Source organism: Haliaeetus albicilla, chromosome 9 (genome assembly GCF_947461875.1).
Source record: "Haliaeetus albicilla chromosome 9, bHalAlb1.1, whole genome shotgun sequence".
Taxonomy (NCBI): domain Eukaryota; kingdom Metazoa; phylum Chordata; class Aves; order Accipitriformes; family Accipitridae; genus Haliaeetus; species Haliaeetus albicilla.
The window spans coordinates 35,072,030-35,095,851 of NC_091491.1; the positions used below are offsets into that span (position 1 = coordinate 35,072,030).

The following is a 23,822-nucleotide window of genomic DNA, read 5'->3' on the forward strand; positions in this document are numbered from 1 at the left end:
AGGGCACCCACGTCCCCCTCCGGCGCCCCCGGGCCGCGGCCCCCCACCCGCGGCGCGAGCCCGCCAACGGCCGGCGCGAGGCGGGGCGGGAGGCGGCTCCCGCCTCCGCCACTTCCCCGTCGCCGGGGCTTCGCCGTTGCTACGGGGCCCGGCGACGCCAGGCTCGGCCCGGCGCGGCCCCGCCGCCGTTCCCCTTTGCCTGCCCCCGCCAGCGGCCATGGACAGCGTCGGCAGCCGCTCCACCGCCTCGGTGCTGGCCGAGCTCCGCTGGGACGATGGCTACGCCGTCCCCGTGGCCAACGCGGAGAACAAGGCGCTGGAGGACGAAGTGAGCGCGAGGCCGCGGCCGGGGAGGGAGAGGACTCCCGGGGCGCGGAGCCGTGGGGGCCGCCCCTGGGCCCTGAGGGGGCCGCCGGCGCCCTGCCCCTCGCCGGCCGCCTCAGGGCGGCACGGAGCCTCCCCCGCCGCGGCCGGGCTGCCGTGCCCGCCGGGGGCCCGGGCAGAGAGGGAGGGAAAGCCCGCCAGTTCCCTGGGCGCCGCGGAGGGGAGCGGGGAGCGCGGCCCGGAGCGGGGAGCGCGGCCCGGGCGTACCGGCGGGCTGGGCGCCGCGGGGCTCCGTCCCGCCCCGCCCGCGGCCGGGTGCGAAGCTCGGGATTTTCTCCCGAAATGTCTCATTTCAGTACTTTGGAGGAACGCGGTGCGTGCGTCTTAACGTTTTTCCGTTAGTAATGGCGGCGGCTATAGTTGCGGGTAATAAGCGCCTGACTAAAAATAGTTACTTGACAATTCTAACTCTCAAATAGCTGCAGAAGATGCAAAACGAAAAAGTAAAGCTGCAGAATGAGTTGGCCGACTTCGAAGAGCGTACAGAAGCAATGGCATCTCATTTGAAAAACGTAAGACAAGAGTTCAGCTTCACTCAGGTGAGTCGCTACCTCTAGCAGGTCCATTTTATCAGGCAGGCCTGTAACCCAAGCGTCTTTCTGCGGCGGGTGTCTCTCTGTTTTTTGCCAGCTTTGTTAGAGATTTGTCAGGATTTTATTCCAGGACTGCCACGGGAAACAAAAGTTAAACTATAGATCTCAGTGATACAATTTGATAGTCGTTAAAAAGACCATCCAAGATCAAATGACCGAACCTAGAAGAAAGCTGAGAAGGATGCATTTTAGGATTCTTTATGAATGGGGACTTTTGTAGATGATAAGAAAAAATTGGTCAAGGAAAATAAAACATCAGTGTAAGGGAAAAACAAATTTATAGTCTTTATTATGGTCAAGAGTTAATTGTGAAAAGCTCGTGAAAAGCTAATTCATGGACTTGAAAAATGAAGTGGGGTGGTCAAGGTGTAAGTCTTTGCTTGCACTCCGAGTTACTTGGTCAAAATGGGTGGTTTAGATTTCTAAAGAGTCCTGAGTCAAAGCTGTACTTCTTCCAGGTGAAATATACTAGGTGAAAAAGTTAAGAAACTTCCCTTCAGCTGAACATCTTTTTAATTTTTTTGGTGCTAGATTCAACCTTTAATCTGCACTTAAATAGACAGCACGTACTACTTAAGAGAAGCGTCTAGTAAGTAATAGATTTCTTATTATGCAAGGGAAGGAAAAAAACCCAACCCTCTTAAATAATTTTGTCACAAAGATTAGACAATATAGAGATACTGCTATAGGCCAGCCTCGTGGTGTTCTGTCTCAGCACAAAACAATAAAATTTTTTCTTTTGCTGTGCCTCTTGAACCTGACATAAAGCTGCTGGTGACCAAGAGGCTAAGATTTTGATGCTGAAGGATTAAGATTCTGAATCTTGGGGGAAAAAAATCTTTGAATTGAGTTCTTAGGCTATAAATGGTTGATCTGTGGATATCTGACACAATACAATTGGGGTGTGTATATGTATTAGAATACATATATTTGAGATACTAAAATTCAAACAATAAAGCTGCTCTGAAAATTCCTATATTTACATGACAAAATCATACCATCTCTGACTTGGGATTTGGTTGTATGTAAAAAAAAGGGGGTTTGTTGATATATGCCTTTTGTTTATTGTAAATGCTAAACTGTGTTATTCCCTAGTCTCTTTACAAAGCCAGAGAGAATGAAATTGAAACTGAACAACACTTTAAAGCCCTTGCGGAGAGAGAGCGTGGACGTCTCAAAAGTGAGATTAAACGACTGGAAGATGAGATAGTTTCCTTAAGAGAAAAGAAAAACAGTCAAGAAGTAAGGCTTAAAATTTTTGTAAGAGAACACCTGTATTGCAATTAAATTTTATGACTTGTCCTCACTTGCACTTACAGAAAAAATACTATAAGTCAAGAATAGTTAATTATAGTTAAAACTTATAAACTGCAATAGATGATGTGGATGTGCTTTTTCCTGTGTAGGCAAGTAAAGTGACACTGAGGATCTCCTTGCATAGACTGGTCAAGACTTGGCAAACATTAACTAGATATTGAAAGACCTCTGTTCTTAATGTTCTTAATGCCAGATACACAGCCACACATCCTTATCACCATCTTGTTAATTCTTGCAGGTATTTTCTTTATGGTTAAAAATCAAATTGTTAGTGGCAAATCTTCTTCTCTACATGAAATAAACTTGGGGCATGATTTCAAGCTCAAAAATTTGCTTGTGTTTAAAAAAAAAAAAGTAATCTAACGCTATCTAATTACAGGTGTTTTTCTGTTTAATGGAACTGTCTCTTTTTCTTTCTATGAATAATTTAAATTATGTTTGGGGTTTTTTTTTTATTTGCTCTCTTCTCATTAAGTCTGTTTGTAATCTCCAGTCTCTTAGAATGGGTAGCAGGATGAAGATATCCTTGCTATTCAACTGGATCCAGATTCTCTCATATTTGTGTCAGGAAGACTCTTTACAGTCACATGGGGCCACTTGTAATTTCATATACAGGATAAGGATCTAAGAACTGGGCCTTAGTGTGTGAGGGAGAAACTTTACCCTATGATGCCTCAGATCAGTTTATTATGTGGAATAAATATCCCACATACAGGTATATCTTGCCAGAGGTTGAGTTTTCTGTTTAAAATTATTTGAATTTTAAGTTTGTGGTAACTTACTGTCTTGTTTCTTTTTTAAGACCAGGACTTCTATTAGCATTTGTCAAGTATAATACACAATTAACAAAAAACCCCTAGCAATTCTGTTGACAAGAAGATGTGTGTAAGCTTGTTACAGTAACTTGAACTGGTTGTTTCAATTCCTGTTCAAAGAATATTAGACACTTAATATTAACCCTTTAATTTATCTTGAATTTTATTAGAATACTATAAATAAAACCACTATGAAGTTGGAAAACTTAAAACAGCAGATGAACTGTGATGAGGAAGTTCTGGAGAGCTGGATAAAGGAATCAAATCGTAAAGATAATGATGCTATCACAATCCAGAAGTATGCACAGCAAGATGAAGGGAAACTAGGAGTAAGTAAATGACAGCAATTTTCAGAAACAAAACAGAGAACCATTTAGTATTTGAAGATCTTGTTATGTTATCAAGTCAGGCAAGACTGAGACAAGATTTTGTACAACAGCACTGTTAAACTTGTTTCGACTTAGCACAACATTGCAATTCTATATGGTGTTCATTTTAAAGGTCGGAAAGAACAGGTTTTACCAAAGGTGAAAGGCATAATTCAAGGCATTAATTTGTTTGTTCCTCTGGATAATATTTAAGTTTTAATTTTTCTGAGGAAATGCACAAATAGATAATAAAGTCTAGAAAACAGTGCCACTGAAGAGGACTATGATCAAAAATGCATCCCAAGTAACAGACAAATAGTGTAGATTTTCCCATTAGAACTGACTTTGTCTTAGAACAAACTACAGCTACTTCAGTAAAGCTGCCTGGAATGATGAAAGATGGTATAAATAGACACTCCAGTCACAAGTTCAGACTTTATAAGGGTTAGTTCTCAAGTACATTACTAATTTAGAGATAAGTAGGGAGGAGAAATTTGATTTTTACTCATTAAATGCTTAACCCCAAAACTTTAGCTTACATAGTCTTACTGATATCATTGGCATTAGCAAGTCTCACAGCATAGTAGGAAGAGTAAAGTGAAATAACTGATGATAAGGATACCACATACACATTTATACACAGTGGAGGGTTGCTTTGGCCTTGCTGCAGTCTGGTCCCAAGGGCCGACAAGAGATTATGGCCTCTTGTATGACCAAAAATTTGGGAGGTTAATTTCTCAGTTTTTTGTTCTATAAAACACAATAAAACTGATGCCTCAAGAATTCCACCCCTAACTGTAGGAGAGCTTTAAGAATTTATAAGACGTTATGTATTTGTTTTCAAATACATTATGTTTTCATATCCTTTCATTTTAGGCATTAACCCTTCAAGTAGAAAAGTTGACCATGCAAGCAAATCAGAAGCGCAGAGCTCTTGATAATGAGCTTACAGAAACGTTAGCAGCTCAGGTTTGTGCTTAAGGTTCTTGAAGCTATCTTGTTATATGTGAAATTTTTAACATCAGAAATCATGGGGGTGCTTTCTTTTAAACAGATAGAGCTTGACAAGACAGCTGAAGATTTTCGCAGAGTTCATCAGGAAAGGCAAGAAGTCATCAGGCAGTGGGAGAATGCAATACAACAGATGCAAAAAAGAGATCAACAGATTGATCATTGTGCCTTGGTAAAAGTGCTGTAACTGATCCATATCAGTATATCAGCCTGCTTTTGTGTCTGATAGTGATAAGAATTTTACCACTCACACATAGAATGATTGGGTCTTTTAGATGTTCAGTGTTCTCGGTGTTTACCTCTATTTTGTTAGGGTGTTTCAAAGTTCAGATATTGCTAAAAAGTATTCAGAATTTATTTTGAAAGCTGTATCCCTCAGTGTAAGTAATGGTGCTCTGCTTGATACTATGCAAGGTTTGATTTTCAATCTCAAGGTTGTTGGAAAATGCAAAGCATGCCAGTTTCAGTGTTTTCTTTGATCTAAGAAGCAACAAGATGGAATGTTGTTGCTTAGAGAGTAAGGACTGTCAACTGCATTGAGGGGATTCTGTGTCTGGGCTGCAATATAAAAAAGAAAATAGAATGTTTAGAATTGAAGGAATTAGCATTTCTACCTCTGTGAACAAATGCATGACTAACATTTATGTCAGAATTATGATAAATGATCCCATTAAGGTTAAAAACCGGTCTGTAAGTACATTCTGCAAACGGGGAGAAGCGACAGCACTCTTCTAATCCAAAAAAGAACCTGTTGGGCATTATAAGTTAATATTAGTTTCTAAAATATATAGTCTTTGGTTTTGTCAGTGTCTTACGCATAGATGGTACAATGGGAAGAGGTACAAATAAAGTATATTTTATGCTGGCTTTGTCAGGAGAAGTGTGAACTCGTCAGAAAGTTCTGTAGGGCAATAGAACAGATGCACCAGAAAAAGCTTGAAGGATCAGTGTAGAGAAAAAAAAAAAATCTTATAAATGTGGATTCCAAAGTAACAATGACTTTTTTGAACGGGGGAAGAGCCTAATTGCGTGTACAAGAAGGCTCTACCTAAATCCGTAGCTCTGCTCATATGATTTTCCTGCTGAAAGAATATCAGCTTTAAGTTGCCCATATGGGTATTACATATACCCTGAGCAGAAACATGGTTTAAACAGGCTTAAGATATAACACTAAAAAAAGTGATAATAGGAAACGACAAGCCAGAAGAAATACTACCAAACAGAAAACATAATGGTCTAATTTAGCTGAAATATTTTGGATTTCATAGTATATCAGGTCAGAGGATTCCTCCAAAGAACAAACAACAAACAGATATAAAAAAACAACAACAAAAAACCAGCTCTGGCCAACCTTCCATATATTAGTAGTCCATAGAACAGTTCTACTGATGCTTTTGTAAACAGATTTTTTTTTTTAACATTAGAACTACAGTATAATTTTCCCAGTAGCTAATCTTTTACTTAACCTTTCAAAATACACAATTTTCACTGAATAGCTATAAATCTGTCTGCTAAAGTAAGCATCACTACTGTTAGTAATTTTCCTCTTGCATTTCTTTTGTTTCAAGTCTATTTGAAGTTTCGTTCACATAGCTTGTTTTTTTTCCCCTATACAATCAATCAAAAATTATTTTTATTTCATACAAGTTTATAGTGTAATGTTTTTTTGAAATTATTGGAATATTTTGATAGTTTCCAATCCAAAACAATTGTAGTACTTGGTGCTGTGATGTATTGGTGGAATAAAGTAATTTAAGAATGATGTGATAACTGGGCTGTCTCATGCAGAGTAGTGTTCATAGTCTATCTTCTGGTCATACCTTTTATTAATCTAATAGCATCTTAACTAATGCAAGCAAATCTGCAATGTTTTTATCCTGATAGCTTATAACAGAGATAAAACAGGAGATCAGAAAGAAAGAAATTGTGCTGAAAGAGAAGACTTCCTTTTTGGTAAATGAAACTCTTAATAATATGGAATATGAAAAGAAAATTTCTTCTGCTGAGCGGGAAGCTACCAGCCTCCGAAATGAGTATCAAACTCAGGATAGTTATAGCATTCAGCTGCAGGATGAGGTAAGGATGACCAAACAGTTCAGAAAAACAGACTGAAACTCTAACTTTTGACTAGATGGAGGAAATACTGGAATAGAATTTGCTTTTCTCTGGTTTTAGACTAGCCTCTTAATAATTCAACAAAATGTCTGCTCTTCTCAGTCTACTCATGATTATTGGGGTCTGAACCCTCAACTTAATCCTTTCATTGACAGTGGTGAAGAGATTAGCTTGTATTCTGTTGTGTTTGTATAAAATGGATGAATTTTCTCTTAAATGGTGTAACACTATTAGATGCTTCAGAAGGAAGTGTCTTGCCTTCAGCATATGTAGACTGCAGTATTGTATAAACATGAGAGGAATCTCTTCCAGATTCCAAGCTTAGCAATTTTTAAAAAAACACCTGCATCTGCTGTTGCCTTAACTTTGGATAGCTTTTCTGTAGCAGGTGGTTCATAAACTGGTATCCTAATTAAACTGTAGGTAGCTCAAGGTGTAGGCTATTAGATTACACTATAATTCATGCAAACTTGAGGGCTCACAGAATTGGTAGGTTTTCATCTCTAAGCTGTGAGACTCTTGCTTGAAGTGTTTCATAAGTAATACTACATAATGTGATAATGAGAACAGTCTGCCGTTATTAGATGTTAGAACATCTGTGGCATCCAAGTGAGAAACAAGGAAAGAAACAGACTTGGAGTTCAACTGACAGCTTGTGACCTCCCAGTTTCTCATTCTGGTACAGAAAGAGAGACCTGCTATGTATACCCTTGATCAGGTTTCTGTATCTGTGAAAGTGAAGACAATTACACTTACACTGTTAAGTGACACTGTGAAGACTAATGAGCTACTGATTGTAAAGTATTCCTATCCTGTTTAATGACTGTATGTTGTCATGTATTTTTTACCAAATTAAATGTCTGTGTGTTTTGACACAGTGCTCCTTTATCTTAACCAAAATGATTTTATGTACCCAACAAAGTCTGAATTAAAAATATTTATTAGATATATAAGGGTATCCATGCTCATCAGTCAGCTGTGCTCTATAAAACCATGGTTCCACTTACACAGATGCTGTTGGACAAGAATTGCAGCCCACAGCACCTTCATAATTCATTCTGTATTCTTAAGTATTTTGTCCCAGTATTCAGATTATGTAAATTAGTCTGAGTTTACTAGCTGTGCTGATTTACAGCACCTCAGAATTTGTAGCGCTTCTCATTTGGAAGACACCGTTAAAAAGAAGCGGAGTACTTTCCAATATGTAGGTCCCTTACCATTTTAAATATCCTAACATGTACCAAAGTAACCAAGAGCTCTATTGCTCCATTTTGTAATTTATTAGCTAGACACTTTGAAATCCACTGTGGACAGAACTGCTTCTGATCTGGAGTCTTTGAGAACACAAGTAACCAACCTGAAGAAAGAAATTCAGAAAAAACAAGCCAGGTAAGAAACAAACCTTTAAAAACATCATTTGTAAGGATTAGTAATATAATCAAATCCTTGAGCTAGCAAAGAACCTTAAATAATGTTGATGACTAAAGCCTCCAACTTTCTGGTTACTTCATGTCCTGCATAGGTTCTGGCACTGGACAATTTAGGAAATAGTCCTGGTAATCCTTGTTTTTAACCGATTTTTTTCTCACCCTTTAGGGCCTTGGTTATCATATGTTCAAGTTTAGCCTGCTTTATTAGTCAACTGCTCAGTAAGGAATGCTGCTTGGTTTTGGCAGTGTTGTATATGCAATGTACATTTAACTTGTTAAATTATGTAATTTTGTTTAGATTAAGCTTTCTTAAAGAAAAAAATGCAAGTCTTTCCAATAAGCTGAAGCTTGTGACTGAGGAGACACTCAGTTCAGAAGACAAAGCTTTGAGGATGGAAGAAATACTAAAGGAAGAAGAAAAAAATGTCAAGGTAAAATGTTTTTCATGGTTTCTGCAAATGAGGATTCATTTGAATTTGCAAGCTGTATCTAGAACAAACATTTATGGATTAAAAAGGAATGTAAGTATTAATATGACATGTAGCTATTTCATCAAATGATGAAGTAACATGCATGTAGATACATCAGTATCTGTGTTGGGAAAACTCTGGAGGAAAACAAGTGGTCCTAGTAATTCAGAAGATGGTGTCCCCATATATTAACATAGGATACTGGAACTCCCATTGTACAGATGAGATACAAAACCAGTATTCTGACTGCATCAGTGTACTGAACAGGGCTTTTACCTCTGACAGCAGCTAAAAAGCTACTTAGAACTTCTTGGCTAAATTGAAATAAAAGTTATTTACTGGAATGTGGCAAATTTTGTTACAAAGATATAGTAATGTTTTGCTTCTGCTTTGTAACAATACTGAAAAATTCCAAAATCTTGTATTTTGCTTAGCTCTTCTGGAAGTTCATGTCTCCAAACATTCTGGTTTATGGGCTGCTGAGGAGCAAGGATACTTGAACTTCTATCAGTTTCCCATCATTAAGGTTGTTAAGCAGCCAGTCTTGTCAGGATGATTTTTCAGTAACATTACCACTGAAAACTTCTTGGCTTTTGTAAAACACCGCCATAATTTACAAACCTGCAAAGAGCAATGATTTTGGCAAACTGGGATTAAAAAAGATTTTGAAATCTTTTAATCAGATTTGGCTGGCCTAGTCTCCTGTTCATTATTTTAATTCTATTACATGATACTCTGATACACCTAACTTGTGGACTGTTAAGTGATTACTGGCTCACTTTAGATTTCATTTTCATGATGAATAAAGATTTTGATCTGGGAAGCTGTAACATAGCGACTATTTTTGTAACATGTCTGAAAATACTTTTTATTTTTTAATTCAAACCCCACTTTTTATGTTGCAAATAAAGTATAGGAATAAAAGTATCCTAATTCATTATCATCTGATGAACTGCAAAGGGATTTTGAATAAATGCAATGTTGTAATGCAATCATCTGAACTTTCCTGCGTTTCAGAAAATGTTTTCTACTGTTTTGTCACTTTGCTACTAATTCTCTTAAAGTATTGTACTACTTAGCTTCTGACTGAACTTGATACAAATATTTTTTACATTTTGCTGGACAATTGAGTACTGGATATGCTGAAGCTTTCTTTACTGTAAGATGATCAAGTTAAATTAATGTGACAGCAGGTGTTCCCACACAAAGTGACAGCAAAGCTGTATCTGTGCATACAGCTGTATAGTCTTTTTTTCCCCTATTTTGTGTTTCCTGTAGCATGTATGTGAAATAATCCCTTGCCATAGTCTGAGTGTTATTTTTCAAACTTTTTACCTCTACAAGCATTAACTATACATTTTAAATATACATACAGAAACTAGAGAGCGGATGTCTTTCCTTTATAGAGAGTTTCTTAAATTACAGGCCTTGCTTACCATTTTGGTTTTTCAGATAATTTGAAAACAAGTTGGAATGATACAACATTTCATTAAAATTAAAACCTTATTTGCTTCCCCTTAAGACTGTTACCAGGGTGGCTAAACCATTAGCAGGGTTTCTCTACTTGCATCTGTGGCGGATAACCTAAGATGACATTGAGCTTGGCAGCTCCACAGCTTCAGGGTAATATTTTAACTAGGATGAACTGTTCTTGAACAATGTCTGTAATGTATTAGTCAGAAGCATGCTTTCCATCACCATTAGACACACATGGCTATTTGCTGCATCTATTAATTTACTGTGAAGAGATATTTACAGGAACAATGTGGATGAAATGTCACCGTTTTGCGCTTTAGTTTTGTGATACTTCTCCCTCTTCGATCTGTGGCAAAACACTGTTGCATGGTGAAGCTTATTGAATATCTTATTAACAACCTCACTTAGAAATAATTTCTATTAAATAAATGAATTTAGATATGCATGAAAGACTTGAAAATGAAGGTCAAATTGTGATCCAGTTTTAGCAGATGAATTCGTCATTGTCATTAGCTTCAGAAATACAGCTCAGAATTGGGCACATGCATAAAACCAGTTTACTTCTGCAATTAAATTCCTTTGTTCAGGCATGATCCAAAGCCCAGTGACATTGGTGTAAAATGCTACAGGCTGTAACAATTCAATATTAAACTTATACCTGCTTTTTACTTCCTGAGTTTTGGATTTGGAATTGCTCTTACAGCAAGTTCAACTACAAAAAAAAATTCTGTTTGGTTGAATGTGATACCTTAACTCCTTCTCCAAGAGTTCATTATCTTTCACCATTAGTAAAGCCAGCAAGTTGGTTCACAAGCAAATTTCACAATGTATACGTATAAAAATCAAGAATAAGTACATTTTTAATCAGTGTAGAAAAGTGAATTCTAAGGTGTTTTGCTATATTAATTTAAATATGCATCTTCAAACTCTGTACCAGACTTGTGCTAAATGTAATGAGTCTTTTGGAACAGGATTGTCAAAGGCAGCAGAATGTGATGCCACATTACTCGTTTTAAGGATGTACCTTACAGGAAACAAGCATGCTGAATGGCCTGAGCTTTGGAAGGTCTTTGGGTTTTGGGGGAGGGAAAGAATAAAGTTGTCTGTCTTGTTAGGCTTATAAAAAGAAAATAACCTGATTTTTTTCTTTTTCAGTGCATTTCAGGTTACCTGAAATGTTCAGCATTGTCTTATTATAACAGACCCTACTATAACCTCATTTACTGCACTGATGTAGTTGTTAATGGCAACTTACCTCCAAGAACAAGGACGTGATTTTAAAATGTGTAATTAATTTTTCAAACAAAATTATTCCAACTTACATAAGCACACATATGTACATACACGTGCACACACACAGAGTTACAAGTTTTAATAAACCATTGAAAAGCTTTGTATTATATTTCTTCAAATACTCACATATACTAGAAGCAATAAGGGAGGGTTTTTTTTAAAAGGATGACAGGAATTTTAGTAGCATTCCCATAATGGGGAAAAAAAAAGTCGTGCAATAGTAGGGTAGGATCCAAGTTAAAAAAAAAAAACCAAACCCCACTTTAAGTCAAAGACTTTTCTTGCCAACCATTCTGAAGACCTATGAAAGTCTGTGTTCATATTAATGGATATAGTATTGAAATTTTTTAATCTTCCTATGTATGATTAATAAAGGCAAATAATTCTTCAGAAATTACTTATGTGATTAATTACTACTTAATGATTACTTTGCCACCAGGAAAAAGAAACAGAAATGAACCAGTTAAAAGAACTATTTTTCAAGAAGACTCAAGAGTTAAAGGTGCAGAAGGATAAGGAGAAGTGTGTTCTAGCAGAAATTGAGGGATGTCGAACATCACTTAAAAATCTTCAGAGTCGACTGCACAGACTTGATGCAGATGCATTAAAACAACAAGAATTAATATATAACCAGGTAAAATATTAATGTACTTTCATACTATGATTGTTTCTTTGGTCTAATGAGAGTAAATTGCTTGAGTTCTATAATCTTTGCCAACATCTTACCATTGTGGAAATGCCATGCAGTTTAATTTGAAGTCGTCATTTATTTCTGTCTCAAGATGTATGGGTAAAATTGAAATAACTGAAACTTGCTGTAGTATCACCTACATTATGTACTTGGCAAAAGCAGCAGACCCAGGGTCTGCTGCTTTTCCCACTAATTTCTCAAATTAGCTCTTTTCTTTGATCCCTCTGAACCACAGACACCTCAGGGTAAATTTTTAAAGCAATACAAGAGGTACATGCCAAAATCCTGTTATTTACTAATTGGATTTTGTGCATATTTCCTATGCACCACTTTGAAAATTTGCTCTTTTATATCAGCATCCGCTGGTAACAGCAAGATGGCAACTCCGCTGTAAGCCTCCCTACAGCAGACTGTGCTGAGTATGCTTTGTTACTCTTCTAGAAGATTACTCCTGAACCATCACTGCACATCAGTCATCTAAGAATATTTTGCTAATGAGGTCTATAAGCCATAAATTATTATAAAACAATAGCTTAATTGGGTGACTGTCCTAAAGCCAACATTTAGATCCAAGTTTATATCCAGTGTTTTAGCTTTATAGGAAGGCTATAATTGCTTATCTCAGACTATTAATTCTCTTAAAAATTATTTTAACAGGATTTTTATATTCAGCAAGTACAGAGACGTCTGTCACGGTTAGAAGGAGAGGTTAATGCAGATGAAAAACAAGTTTTGGAAGCAAAAGTTGCTGAACTTAAGAAAACCTTAGAAGAAAAGAAAAATGCATATGATGTTTTACATGCGCAGTACAAGAAACTTGAGGTAACTTCCTCAGAACATCAGGTTGACCATGTAACATCTAGAAATCTCAGTGATTTAATTAGATACTGTCCTATTAATTAATAACTTGGTATTAGATTAAAAGATACCTGAACTTTGTGTAACGTATGTGGAAAACTTCATACGTTCCCTATACCTTCCAGAAAAATAGGTCATTGCTGCACACCTGAGGCACTTTAGCAGGAAGACAAGCATTGAAATGTTGGTCAGGCGAGCTTAGCTTTCATTTCAAGATGTGACAGGCTGCTTGCAAATGTCTGAATTTATTGTTAGGACCATATAGAAATAGGAGAATGTTATTCTGTGATGCTACTACTTGCCTTTATATTTTTCATAAAATTAGAGTTGTGTTTAAAATTGTACAAAGTAACATTACTGAATTGAAGGGACCGTATTTGAGTTAGTTGACCACATCCTGATACGTAATTCAGAAATACTGTTTTTCTGTCTTTATTCCCATGTGAGATTTTTGCATATACATGCTTGTTCTCTGGTTTTCCACTATCCAGTGACCATCACTAATTCTTTAAAAAATATACTTGCCTTTCTTGTAGAAATGAACCAGTCAGTTATTCTGTAGCCAATTTATAATTTCTTTTTATAGGTAATGTATTTTTTTATTAATCAGCTACATTTTAGCATGTTTTGAAACCTCTTTTCAAATAGAAACCATACAAGGCTAAAGTCAGGTTTTTAATAAAACATCACAACTGGTTTCTCAAAGTTCTAGTTAAGAAAAAAATTGATCAATTTAGAGAGGGGAAGAAGCTGCTTATAGGAGAGCCCTTTAACTGGAGACCCATGCAATAACAAGGTTTAATGTTGGGCAACTGGTGCCCACACTTCAGTTTTGAGGCAATGCAAAATTTGACTAGTGAGTATGATCAAACATTGAAACACATCTCCAGGAATTTATTCATACTCTGGAGTATTATCAATGACAGATGGTTTTATGAAGATGAACTATAAACATCAAAGTCATGGTCAGACATGCCAGGAGATTTTTTTTTTTATTATTATTTTTTATTTTTTACCTAGGCCAAAATACATGATTGTATTAGAACTGCCTTATTGACTGAAAGAGCTATATTGTATAATAACAATTACTACACTCCCAATGAAACAAATAATGACATTAATATTGCAACAGCACTCTGCATGAGGACTGCAGTGCTCTAGGCACTGTTTGCAGATATGGACAAAAGATGATCATGGTTGCTGGTTCCAGGACTTCAAAATATCTCATTTAAAATGAACTGGTAGCTTTTGGTGCAAACTACGTTCACTGAATGTCCTGGTTTCAGCTGGGATGGAGTTAATTGTCTTCCTAGTAGCTGGTACAGTGCTATGTTTTGAGTTGAGTATGAGAAGAATGTTGATAACACACTGATGTTTTCGGCTGCTGCTAAGTAATGTTTAGTCTGAAGTCAAGGATTTTTCAGCTCATGCCCAGCCAGTGAGAAGGCTGGAGGGGCACAGGAAGTTGGGAGGGGACACAGCCAGGGCAGCTGACCCAGACTGGCCAAAGTGGTATTCCATACTGTGTGATGTCACATCTAGTATAGGAACTGGGAGGAGTGGGGATGGTGGGAGGATCGCTGCTTAGGGACTAACTGGGTGTTGATTGGCGGGTGGTGAGCAATTGCATTGTGCATCCTTTGTATATTCCAATCCTTTTATCATTACTGCTGTCATTTTATTAGTGTTATCATTATCATTATTAGTTTATTCTTTTCTGTTCTATTAAACCATTCTTATCTCAACCCACGAGTTTTACTTCTTTTCCTAATTTTTCTCCCCCATTCCACTGGGTGTGGGGGGGAATTGAGTGAGTAGCTGTGTGGTGCTTAGTTGCTGGCTGGGGTTAAACCATGACACTGAAATAAATTAAACATAACTTATTTGGAAACAGAATGATGTCCATTTCATCAGGAGAGCAATGGATAAGACAGGAGAAGAAACAAGTGCTATGATGATCAAGATGAATGAACTAAATCTTTTCAATGAGAGATCCGATCAGGAGTTAAAAAAAGCTAAAGCCATTAAGCAGGTACAGTATTATTTTGCAACTTTACTAATACAGGACATGTTTGTTTGTTTGTTTGTTTTTTAAAACACATAAATTCATGACTTGATCTGAAGGCCGTTGTCTGCTTCCCACAGTGCTACATCATTACATCCATAAGAACCCCCTTTATAGTTTCTTGACTTACACCTTCCTTCCCAAACTTTGAAGTCACTTTCGTCCCTATTATCTTACTAGGCAAAGTGTTGCTTCTCCTGTGTATGTAGCATAAAGTTTATCTGGGTTATCAATTTAATCACACACTACTTATATCACAATATCTATCTGGTCAGTGTGGGGTGGGGTTTTTTTTCTGAGAAATGATTGCCTTTAAAATAGAAGATGTATTTACTAGTCAAGGACATCTTTACCTAGCACTGATTTTTTTCTTCTCCATCTGCAGTGCCAACTAATGAGTTTGGCACAGTTTTGTTATTAAATTGCGGGGCTTTTTCCAGCAGATGGTTTGGATCTATCTACGTTCCGATTTAAGATATTAGAAATCAAATGGAAGTATTTCTTCCCATATTTTGATAAACAGAAAAAAACAGTTTCCAGTCCTCTAATTACTGCACATTTTTTCCTCTAGCTCTAGAATAAGCTCTAGCCTTCCTAAAAGAAGCACTAAGGTAGTAAAACAATATAGGGTCTAAGTAGCACGGGGCAGTTTTGCTATCGACTTAACTGGTGCACTTGCTCCTCAATGAAAACTCTCCCTAACCTGGAACTTTTCTTTGGGGGTGAAATTCAGGGGAACAAAAGCAAGAAGCTGATGGCATAAAAGAACTCAGAGCAATGGTACACAGTTTGGGGTCCATAAGAGGGCTTTTTTTTTTTTTTTTTAAATGATTCGAAGTGTTTGCCTGCTAATGAGAGATGGAGAACACTTTTAAATGCAGAGCAGAGTAAGTCTTGTGGTTATATATATAAAAGATAAAATAATGCTTTATAAAGAATTATTAACTTATTGTTATAAATGTGTTAATTAAAAATGATGCTTTCTTATTTTGAGACCTTTCTGGATTTATTAGGAGATGATGGTTGAAGATAATCTCTTAAAACTAGAATTGAACCGTCTTAGAGATATTCTGTGTAATAAGACAGAGAAAGTTCTAACACTGGAAAAACAGAAATTGGAGTTAAAGAAAGCCATAGCAGAAAGAACTGAGGAAATTAAGATTCATAAGGCAATGCTGGACTCCCAGATAAGACTTGTGGATCAGGAACGGCAACGCGTAAGGTAACTATTCTTATATAAGTAAAATTTGTAACTTTTATTGAGTATATTTTATGTGGGGACTTACTGAAAAAGAGAAGTATTTATTTTATGCAATTTCACCAATTGGAGACATTGAGGATGAAATAAATCATGCTCAAAGTTACATACTGAGACAGTTGAGGCTAGCAAGAGATCCCTTCTCTGAAATCCAGCCTACAGCTTTAACGACTTGGTGAACAAGAGATTACTGTTTATTCTGTTAGTGGTGATCCTCTACAGTACTGAGATGAAACCTCAGTTGCAGACATCTTTTTGAAGTGAATGTCATATGCATTTTTCAAAGTAATCAGGAAATGTGAAATCAGTGTGTCTGGAGCTACAAGAAAATATTTAAAACAGAAAAGTTGCTTTTAAAGAGGGTTTACTCCAAACTGCTTGATAAAATTGTGATTTTTTTGACTGATACATTAAGTCAGTTTGATTTGGGTTATTTTGCCTTTTTAACAAATGAGCTCTCCATTATGTGTCCTATATATAACAAAATTAATTCTTCTGAATTATGTATGTACCCTCCTATAAAGCAACCACGTATGAAATAACTTTTCCCTTCTGTAATAATCAGTGCAAAGTATCTGGGACAGTTTTAGCTCTGAAACCCCAGTATCTATATCCAGCCAAAAATCAACGCTTCAGCAGCTGAACTGCTGAAATCTGGCAGGCTTTTTATTCACTCCTCTGCTAACCACACCCCGCACAATAGGAAATTAGAGTGATTTGGTGTGACTAAAGCTTAACTGCTCACCGACTGTGTGGCTTTTTTCCTTTGATAATTACACAGCTAATTGATACTTTCATGTAATTTGATTTGGGGTTGTTGCCTACTGTTGCTTATGCTCATCTAGTAGTAGCAATATTAAGATAATACCAGCAGGGGGCAGCTTGTGCAGCTGTAGGATTTAAATACCAAACGTTTAAAAATTTTGGGGGAGCACTGTGGCACATCCTCCCAGGCTGCAGTGATCTGGAATATGAAAATAAATTTCACTCAGTTTAGAACTGCAAGAGAAGTGCAGGTAATCAGAAAAACAGATGTCTGTGGCTGGGAGAATACAGAAAGCAACAAAAACCAGTAACAGCACAACTGCTGCCCTGCCTGCCTCCTGGTACGTGGGTAGACTGCTGGAATAACACCAGTAACTTAAACTGCTGTAGCAAGAACTACCCACAAAATGCTACCACATATGCACGCTTTCTCAACCCGTTTATTTTTTCCCAAAATAAATCAGTGCTGAATTTCAAGATCGCCTAAATAAAATTGATAAACTGAGATGCAGATATGAAATTCTTACTGTTGTCATGATGCCACCTGAAGGAGAAGAGGAGAAAACTCATACCTACTATGTAATTAAGGTATTTTATTAACATAATTCACTATAATTCAAGTATTTAAGCTATGGGTTTCCCTGGGCTCTATTCAGGTAACTAAGACAACTTCCTTGCCTGCTGCTTACTTTCAGTCCAATTGTTTTACATTATCTGACACTGGTTATTTAAATGATGCTGCAATTTCACATGAATCTCTGTGGTCAGTCCTTGTCAGTGGAGCCTTAATTTTGAGCAGTTTGAAGATTTTCACTTCAGTGCCCGTTAATTTACAAAGACCCAAGAAGTAGTGGTCATGTGGTAATCTACTATAAACTGAAAGCAAGTTTATCAGAGTCTTACACGATCTTAAATTCTTCTACCCTTCAGAGTTATTTTTAGGTATTTATTTTACCATATGGCATTTATACCTTCAAGAATGTCAACTTTCCCCTTTTACTTATCAATCACCTATGCATACTTCAGCTTTTCCTTGGGGGGGGTGGGGAGATGGGCAGCAGCAGGAATCAGTCTTTATCCATAAGGCAATACCCTGAGTCTAGAACAAGAATCTATTATTTTTGATCTACACACATTCTCTGATTTTCTCGTAAAGCAGAATGCTTCTAGCTGTGATGTTGACTCTGAAGGCCATCTTTTTCTGATTCTTAAGTAAGTGTTAAATTTCTTAGTGACAGTATTTGTGCCACTGTGAGATCCAGCACAGCAGAAGACCCTCAGTAAAAGCTTTGTGGTCACTGTGGGTGTATACCCTCTACAATTATAGACATCTTTTCACTGTATCAGCTTTTCTGAGGGGCTATAGAAAATAATTCACCAGCTCGCTGTGTTTCTTCAATCTCACTGATCAGATAAATGAAGACTTTCAAGTGAGTAATTCTTAGACAAACTTGTATGATTTTTAACACTCTTGTTACAGTTTTATATAATGTACAATCTCAACTCTTACTTGGATTTTGTGGGTAAAGGAAACAAATGTGAAGCATGTGCTGCAGTTCCTGTGAGCAGTGCAAAGCGTGGAAACTGCTTGTACACAGGGTGGCTATTGCTAATCGGGACTTTGTGAGCTTAGATGGAAAGGCAGATACCTACAGTTAAATGCATGTGGATGAAATACCTCAAAGAACTTCCAATACTGTAAATAACTACTCCTCCTAATTAGCTGGTAACTCAAATCTCAGTTCAAGCCTGACAACACAGATAAGCCCCATAAATATTAACCCCCTAAATATTTCAGTTTTCTTTTTTCCCTGTGTAATTGTTCTAGTATTTTCAGCATGCATGCAGTCACCTAAAATATCAGTTTTATTTTCAGGCTGCACAGGAAAAGGAAGCACTTCAACGTGAAGGTGATGATTTAGATGCAAAGATCTGCAAAGCTGAAAAAGAAATTGTAGCTCTGGGAAACACTTTGTGCGTACTTAATAACTGCAACAGCAATTACCGAAACTCTTTCAAGGAAGTTACCGAGACAAGTATGTAAAATAGAAATTATTATTGGCTGTGTGTTACAGATGATGCTATAACTCGGGTATATAGTGGGGAAATTCTGTGGCACAAAAGAATGAATCATGGAGAGAGACTAAACTGGTAGTAGCAAAAGGGAGTGTAATTCACATGCTACTGTGAATAGTTCCACAGAATAAGCACAGAAGAAAGTGCAGCAAGGTGTAATTAACTAATATTTATGTTCTTCTACCCAATTTATGTGAAAATCTCTAGAAAATCTCTAAACCTATATAAATTTTATAAATAGTCATAAGTAGGAGCAGTCAGAAGAGGCAAAGCATAAAGATGATTAATGGGGACAAAAAAAGTCATTACTAGGAAGAGTGCCCACTGAAGTATGTAAGTAAGTCTAGTGGATAAAACTTTGCACAGTGCTTTTTGTACTACTTGCTCTGTGTAATGCTGCATCACACACAGCTACCAATTCAAATTACAGAAGCAGGACAAGCTGTGCCACTGCTGGCTGCCTCGTGGTAGACCGAGACAGCTTGGGCATAAAACTGTACCCAGAGCAACTACACAGGCAGCTTTGGTACAGGTGCTCTAGTGATGAAGACTGATCCCTTAGCTTACACCGTCATTATCTCTGATTTTCGGCAGGGGGCGGAATTGGTAACCTGCAATCTGGGAACATAAGGAACAATAAAACTTAAGCTGCACTATTTTAGTGTAGCATGAGCAGATTTTAAAATATGGACTACCTAACTACAAGTCTTTAGATACTGGAAATTCCTCAGAATTCTGGAAAGTGTCTTCATTTGTTCTTTCTGTTGCCGTGTAGACTTCATAAGCTTGTTCTCCTTCAGTGGAACTTTCTTTATAAGCTAAACAAAAAGCATCACCATAAGAAATTACATAAACTCAATTCTAGAAAATATTTTATTAAACTTTTATGCCCTCTGCTGGCTCTGGAAACAGTAGCTCTTAAATAATTCTCTCTCATCAAGCCAATTACTTTTTCATAGTGATTTGGAATTAGGAGTATTTAAAAAAAACAACTTATAACCTTGAGGTATCTGTAATACTCCCAACACTAACATATTAATACTCTGTGATGCAGTTACTTTAAAGTGCAACTTAAAAGTGAAAATTGAGTTGTATATACTGCTTGTCCAGCATTAATGCTACCTCATTGTTTGGGATCACAGGTGAAGAATACGAGGAAAAATTGAAACTAGAGGAGGAGAAGAGGGCTGCTGATGAAAAATACAGATACAAACGAAGACAAATCAAAGAACTTCAGGAAAACCTCCAGGTATAATACAAGCAAAAGTTCTGGTCAAACGGACAAGGCTGCAGTATGTAGCTAAATCCATGCAAACCATCCTATTGAAAGAATAGGAAATTCTGGGACAAATTTTTGCCCATTTGCTTTTATATCCTATGGTTTGTATGAATGGATATGATTTTTTAGAATGCTCCATTAAAAAAATGGAGTGCTTATTTGGATTTTCTTGAATCACAGTGAAACCAGGCTTTTCGGTCACATAGAGCTAGAAGTTTTAAAATCCCAGATGCATGCTGACAGATGCTCTGTTCTGGCATCCAAGACAGCAGTTGTGTTTTTGTGTAGCATACGCCACGATGTTGGATCATCCTGCCATACTGCAGAGATTAAAATCCACACATCTTGTGTCCCCTGGCATCTAGGTCCCAGGATTTTTCTAGGATAGCATATTCTGTTTTATTAGCATTAAGAGTGCTTCAGTTTAAACTATTAACTTAGCTAAAGAAAGCTAGCTCACTCTTAACTTAGCAGGCTGAGCACTAACTGCAGGTAAAGGATACCTTGTGTTCAGGCTCCACATTAAGGACTTACTCTTGGTTCCCCTTATTATCAAAAAGCCTGCTTGGCCCTTAATAACAACACTTAACTCTGATGTGTGAGATATTAGTTAAAATTTTTTTAGGCAGAGGAAATCAGAGGCACCCTGTTATATCCCACATGATTAGATTATTCTGAGTCCTGAGTCACTGGCTATAGGTCAACAAACATTCCTATTGCTTATGCTACCCCCACAGGACATATACCTTACCTTATGTCTCTGAAATGGAAGAAGAGGGACACATATCTTCATTAGGGAGTAAGTCTTGGGATATAATGAGGTGTTAAAAAGGCAGGAAAGGGTATGCCTTACTTACTTATTTAAAACAGAGCCACCCTTACAGAGCTGATTTTATTCATTCCAGTCAAAGGTATCCATCACTTCCCATGGGAAACAATGTTATTTTTCTTAGGATAGCTTGCACTGGTAAGTTTGTACTGTCTCAAATTGTTTGTAGACACTACTCAGAGGCATATCTGAAAATACATACTTTAACTTCATTAAGAAAACTTTTAATTTTTTTTTAAGATATGTAAATTACCTAGTGGTCTCTTTATCCAGGTGTCTCTCCACTAAACAGTCTGACAGGCAGAAAGTTTTGAATTATCATTAGGACTAATTGCTTGAGCTACATTTAGAAGCAAGTAGTAGCAATAACAGACCTTTCCACAAAGTGATACAAAAAATGAAAGGTTATCAGAACTGCTTTATAAACTAAAACTACTGTTCAAATGAATTTGCAGAGCATGGAAAAAAAGTTTGATGTAGTACTGAAGCAGGAGGCCCTCTTCCAAGAGCAAAAGAAGGAAAAACAAGCTCTTATTTTGCAGCTGAACAAAGACATAGAAGAACAGAAGCCAAAACTAGAAAGGGTTACAAAACAGGTTTGTATATTTATTAATGACAACTTCTAACTTTAAAGTGGTAGAGTAGTATGGTTAAAGCCACAGAATTTAAACTGAGCAGGTTTCTGAAAAAAAAGTTGCATTTCCATAATAGCAATACTTTAAAAATATTTAAGTGTTCCAGGCTATCCAGAGAAATTCAGTCTCTGAAGAAAACTAAAACAGAAACACAGGAAGAAAGAGACATTGATCTTCGTGAATTGAAAAGCTTCAACAAAACCATCGACAAATTGTTAGCTGATGTTCTAGAAGCAAATCCTGATTTAACTACACCCTTTCAAATGTACTTTCACCAGGTGAGCTTTCCAGTTAACTGCCACCAAAATCCTGACTAATAGCTCTAGTCTACTGCTGAGTGCCTTTCAGGGGCAACTCCTAAATTCAACAATGAACTATGCTTATGGTAAAACAGGAAGAAGTATTCATCTGCTTTCAACATCTGTTCAAATACAAAGGATTTATAAACCCTCCTGATATACTCAGTCCTATTATACAACTGTTAGGTCAACTTTTTTTTTCTTTTCCAAATTTTCTAGTCCAATTTAGACCTTCCTGCAATTGCTTCTGCTGCTGGTAGTCAAAGTTCTCGATCACCATCCACGCAAAACTCACTAGCTTCTACCAGGTAAGGGCTAGCAATGTTGTGTGTGTTTTGGGTTTTTTTTAAGTTGAAGTTTAAACCAGCAAAATTAGTCCCTAAATGACAGAGTTCCTCGCTCCTGAAGGTCTTCCCAATCTTGTCTCTACTTCCTGAACGCTATAAAAAACTTTCTCCTTACATAGTCCCACCTTTAAGTATACTAGATTTTTCTAGCACACAATTAAGTTTACTTCAGCATCATTTATGTTCAAATAAAGCAGTAATTGCACAACAATTACATTTACTTTTGCTAACTATGCTCTAATTAAAATGTGGTTTCACATTATCAAAGCACAGGTTTCAGCTCCAGCCACACTTTGCACTCATTAGTGTGAGCTCCCTTCCCTAATCAGCTACAATCTAACACTGCTACAGGTAGGTTAAGTGATTAGTGGTAATGCCTACAACGATCTCTGTAGGGGATCTTTACCTAGAATAAACACTGCTGCTGGGTGGCTTTATTGTAAGCCACCATTAGAAGCTCTAGTTTAGATATAGGGATTGCTGTATATTGATGAGTTAATTTTTTGTCTTTCAGATCCTCCAGAAGCACAAGTTCAGGCTCTAGTCAAACTTCATCACTCAAAGTCATAGATCTGAGCCTGCCTATCAACACTCCTGCAGAAGCAGCTGCTGTTGGTTCACAGCTATCCAGCAGAGCTAGCACCTCTGATATTTGTAAATACAAAAAAAAGTCTTAAGTAATCTTTTGGAGGTAAAGGCTTCACACCAGTTAAGGCTTCTTAATTGATTAATCTGTAACAACTTATTTATCAAGATATATTAGCAATCTTAGCATTAATTTCTATCAAAAATGTATGTTTTAACTTTCTTCTACAGTATGCGATAAGTTATCTAGGAGAAGTGTTAAGCATGTGTTTTATACAATAAAATTAACCTTTATATTACTTTCTCATTTTGCTGTTGGAGAACTAAAGATCTGCAAAACCCTTCAGAAGCCATTAATTCCCTTTTCTTATAATAAAAAGCAGTTATGTTAAAGCCATTAATATTTGTAAACTGGTATCTTTGCTACTGTTAAATTACATGGCAAGAACCAAGGAAAGAAAATGTATGCTTCATTTCAAGATCAACCTTGACTATTAATCAATAGTCATCTCAGATCATACCTTAACTGAAAGATGACAGTATATGATTAAAACTACTTTTTCTATTCAAAATTACAGAGTACCTTTTTTGCAACTGACCTGTATCTATGGAATTACTTGGAAAACTTGCAACTGAAGTACAGTTGGTATTGTGTGGTCTGGCACGTGTTAGCTCCTTAGCATGTTCTGCCAACCGACTTTGGAGATCTTATTGTAAATAGAGCAAAACTTTTTCCACAGCAGTGCAACCACTGCCTTCAAGCTACTTGTAAAGCAAATACCTAACACCACCACCAAAACACAAATGCCCACACTTAAACTTACCTTGACAATAAACACCATTTTAAAACTCTCTCTTCTTTG

At 37.1% G+C, this 23,822-nt stretch overlaps 1 protein-coding gene across 1 annotated transcript; it reads left to right on the forward strand.

Moving 5' to 3' along the window:
- The first annotated feature begins 129 nt into the window (after nt 1-129).
- CCDC39 (coiled-coil domain 39 molecular ruler complex subunit) lies at nt 130-23,811 on the forward strand. The gene is made up of 20 exons (XM_069792655.1): nt 130-328; nt 804-923; nt 2,073-2,219; nt 3,280-3,438; nt 4,354-4,446; nt 4,532-4,660; nt 6,373-6,564; nt 7,889-7,992; nt 8,332-8,464; nt 11,712-11,906; nt 12,621-12,785; nt 14,716-14,853; nt 15,900-16,108; nt 17,374-17,497; nt 18,786-18,945; nt 20,128-20,234; nt 21,549-21,689; nt 21,827-22,006; nt 22,247-22,335; nt 22,889-23,811. The coding sequence occupies exons 1-20, from the start codon at nt 218-220 to the stop codon at nt 23,049-23,051; spliced, it is 2,859 nt and encodes a 952-aa protein (XP_069648756.1). The 5' UTR covers nt 130-217; the 3' UTR covers nt 23,052-23,811.
- The last annotated feature ends 11 nt before the right edge of the window (nt 23,812-23,822 follow it).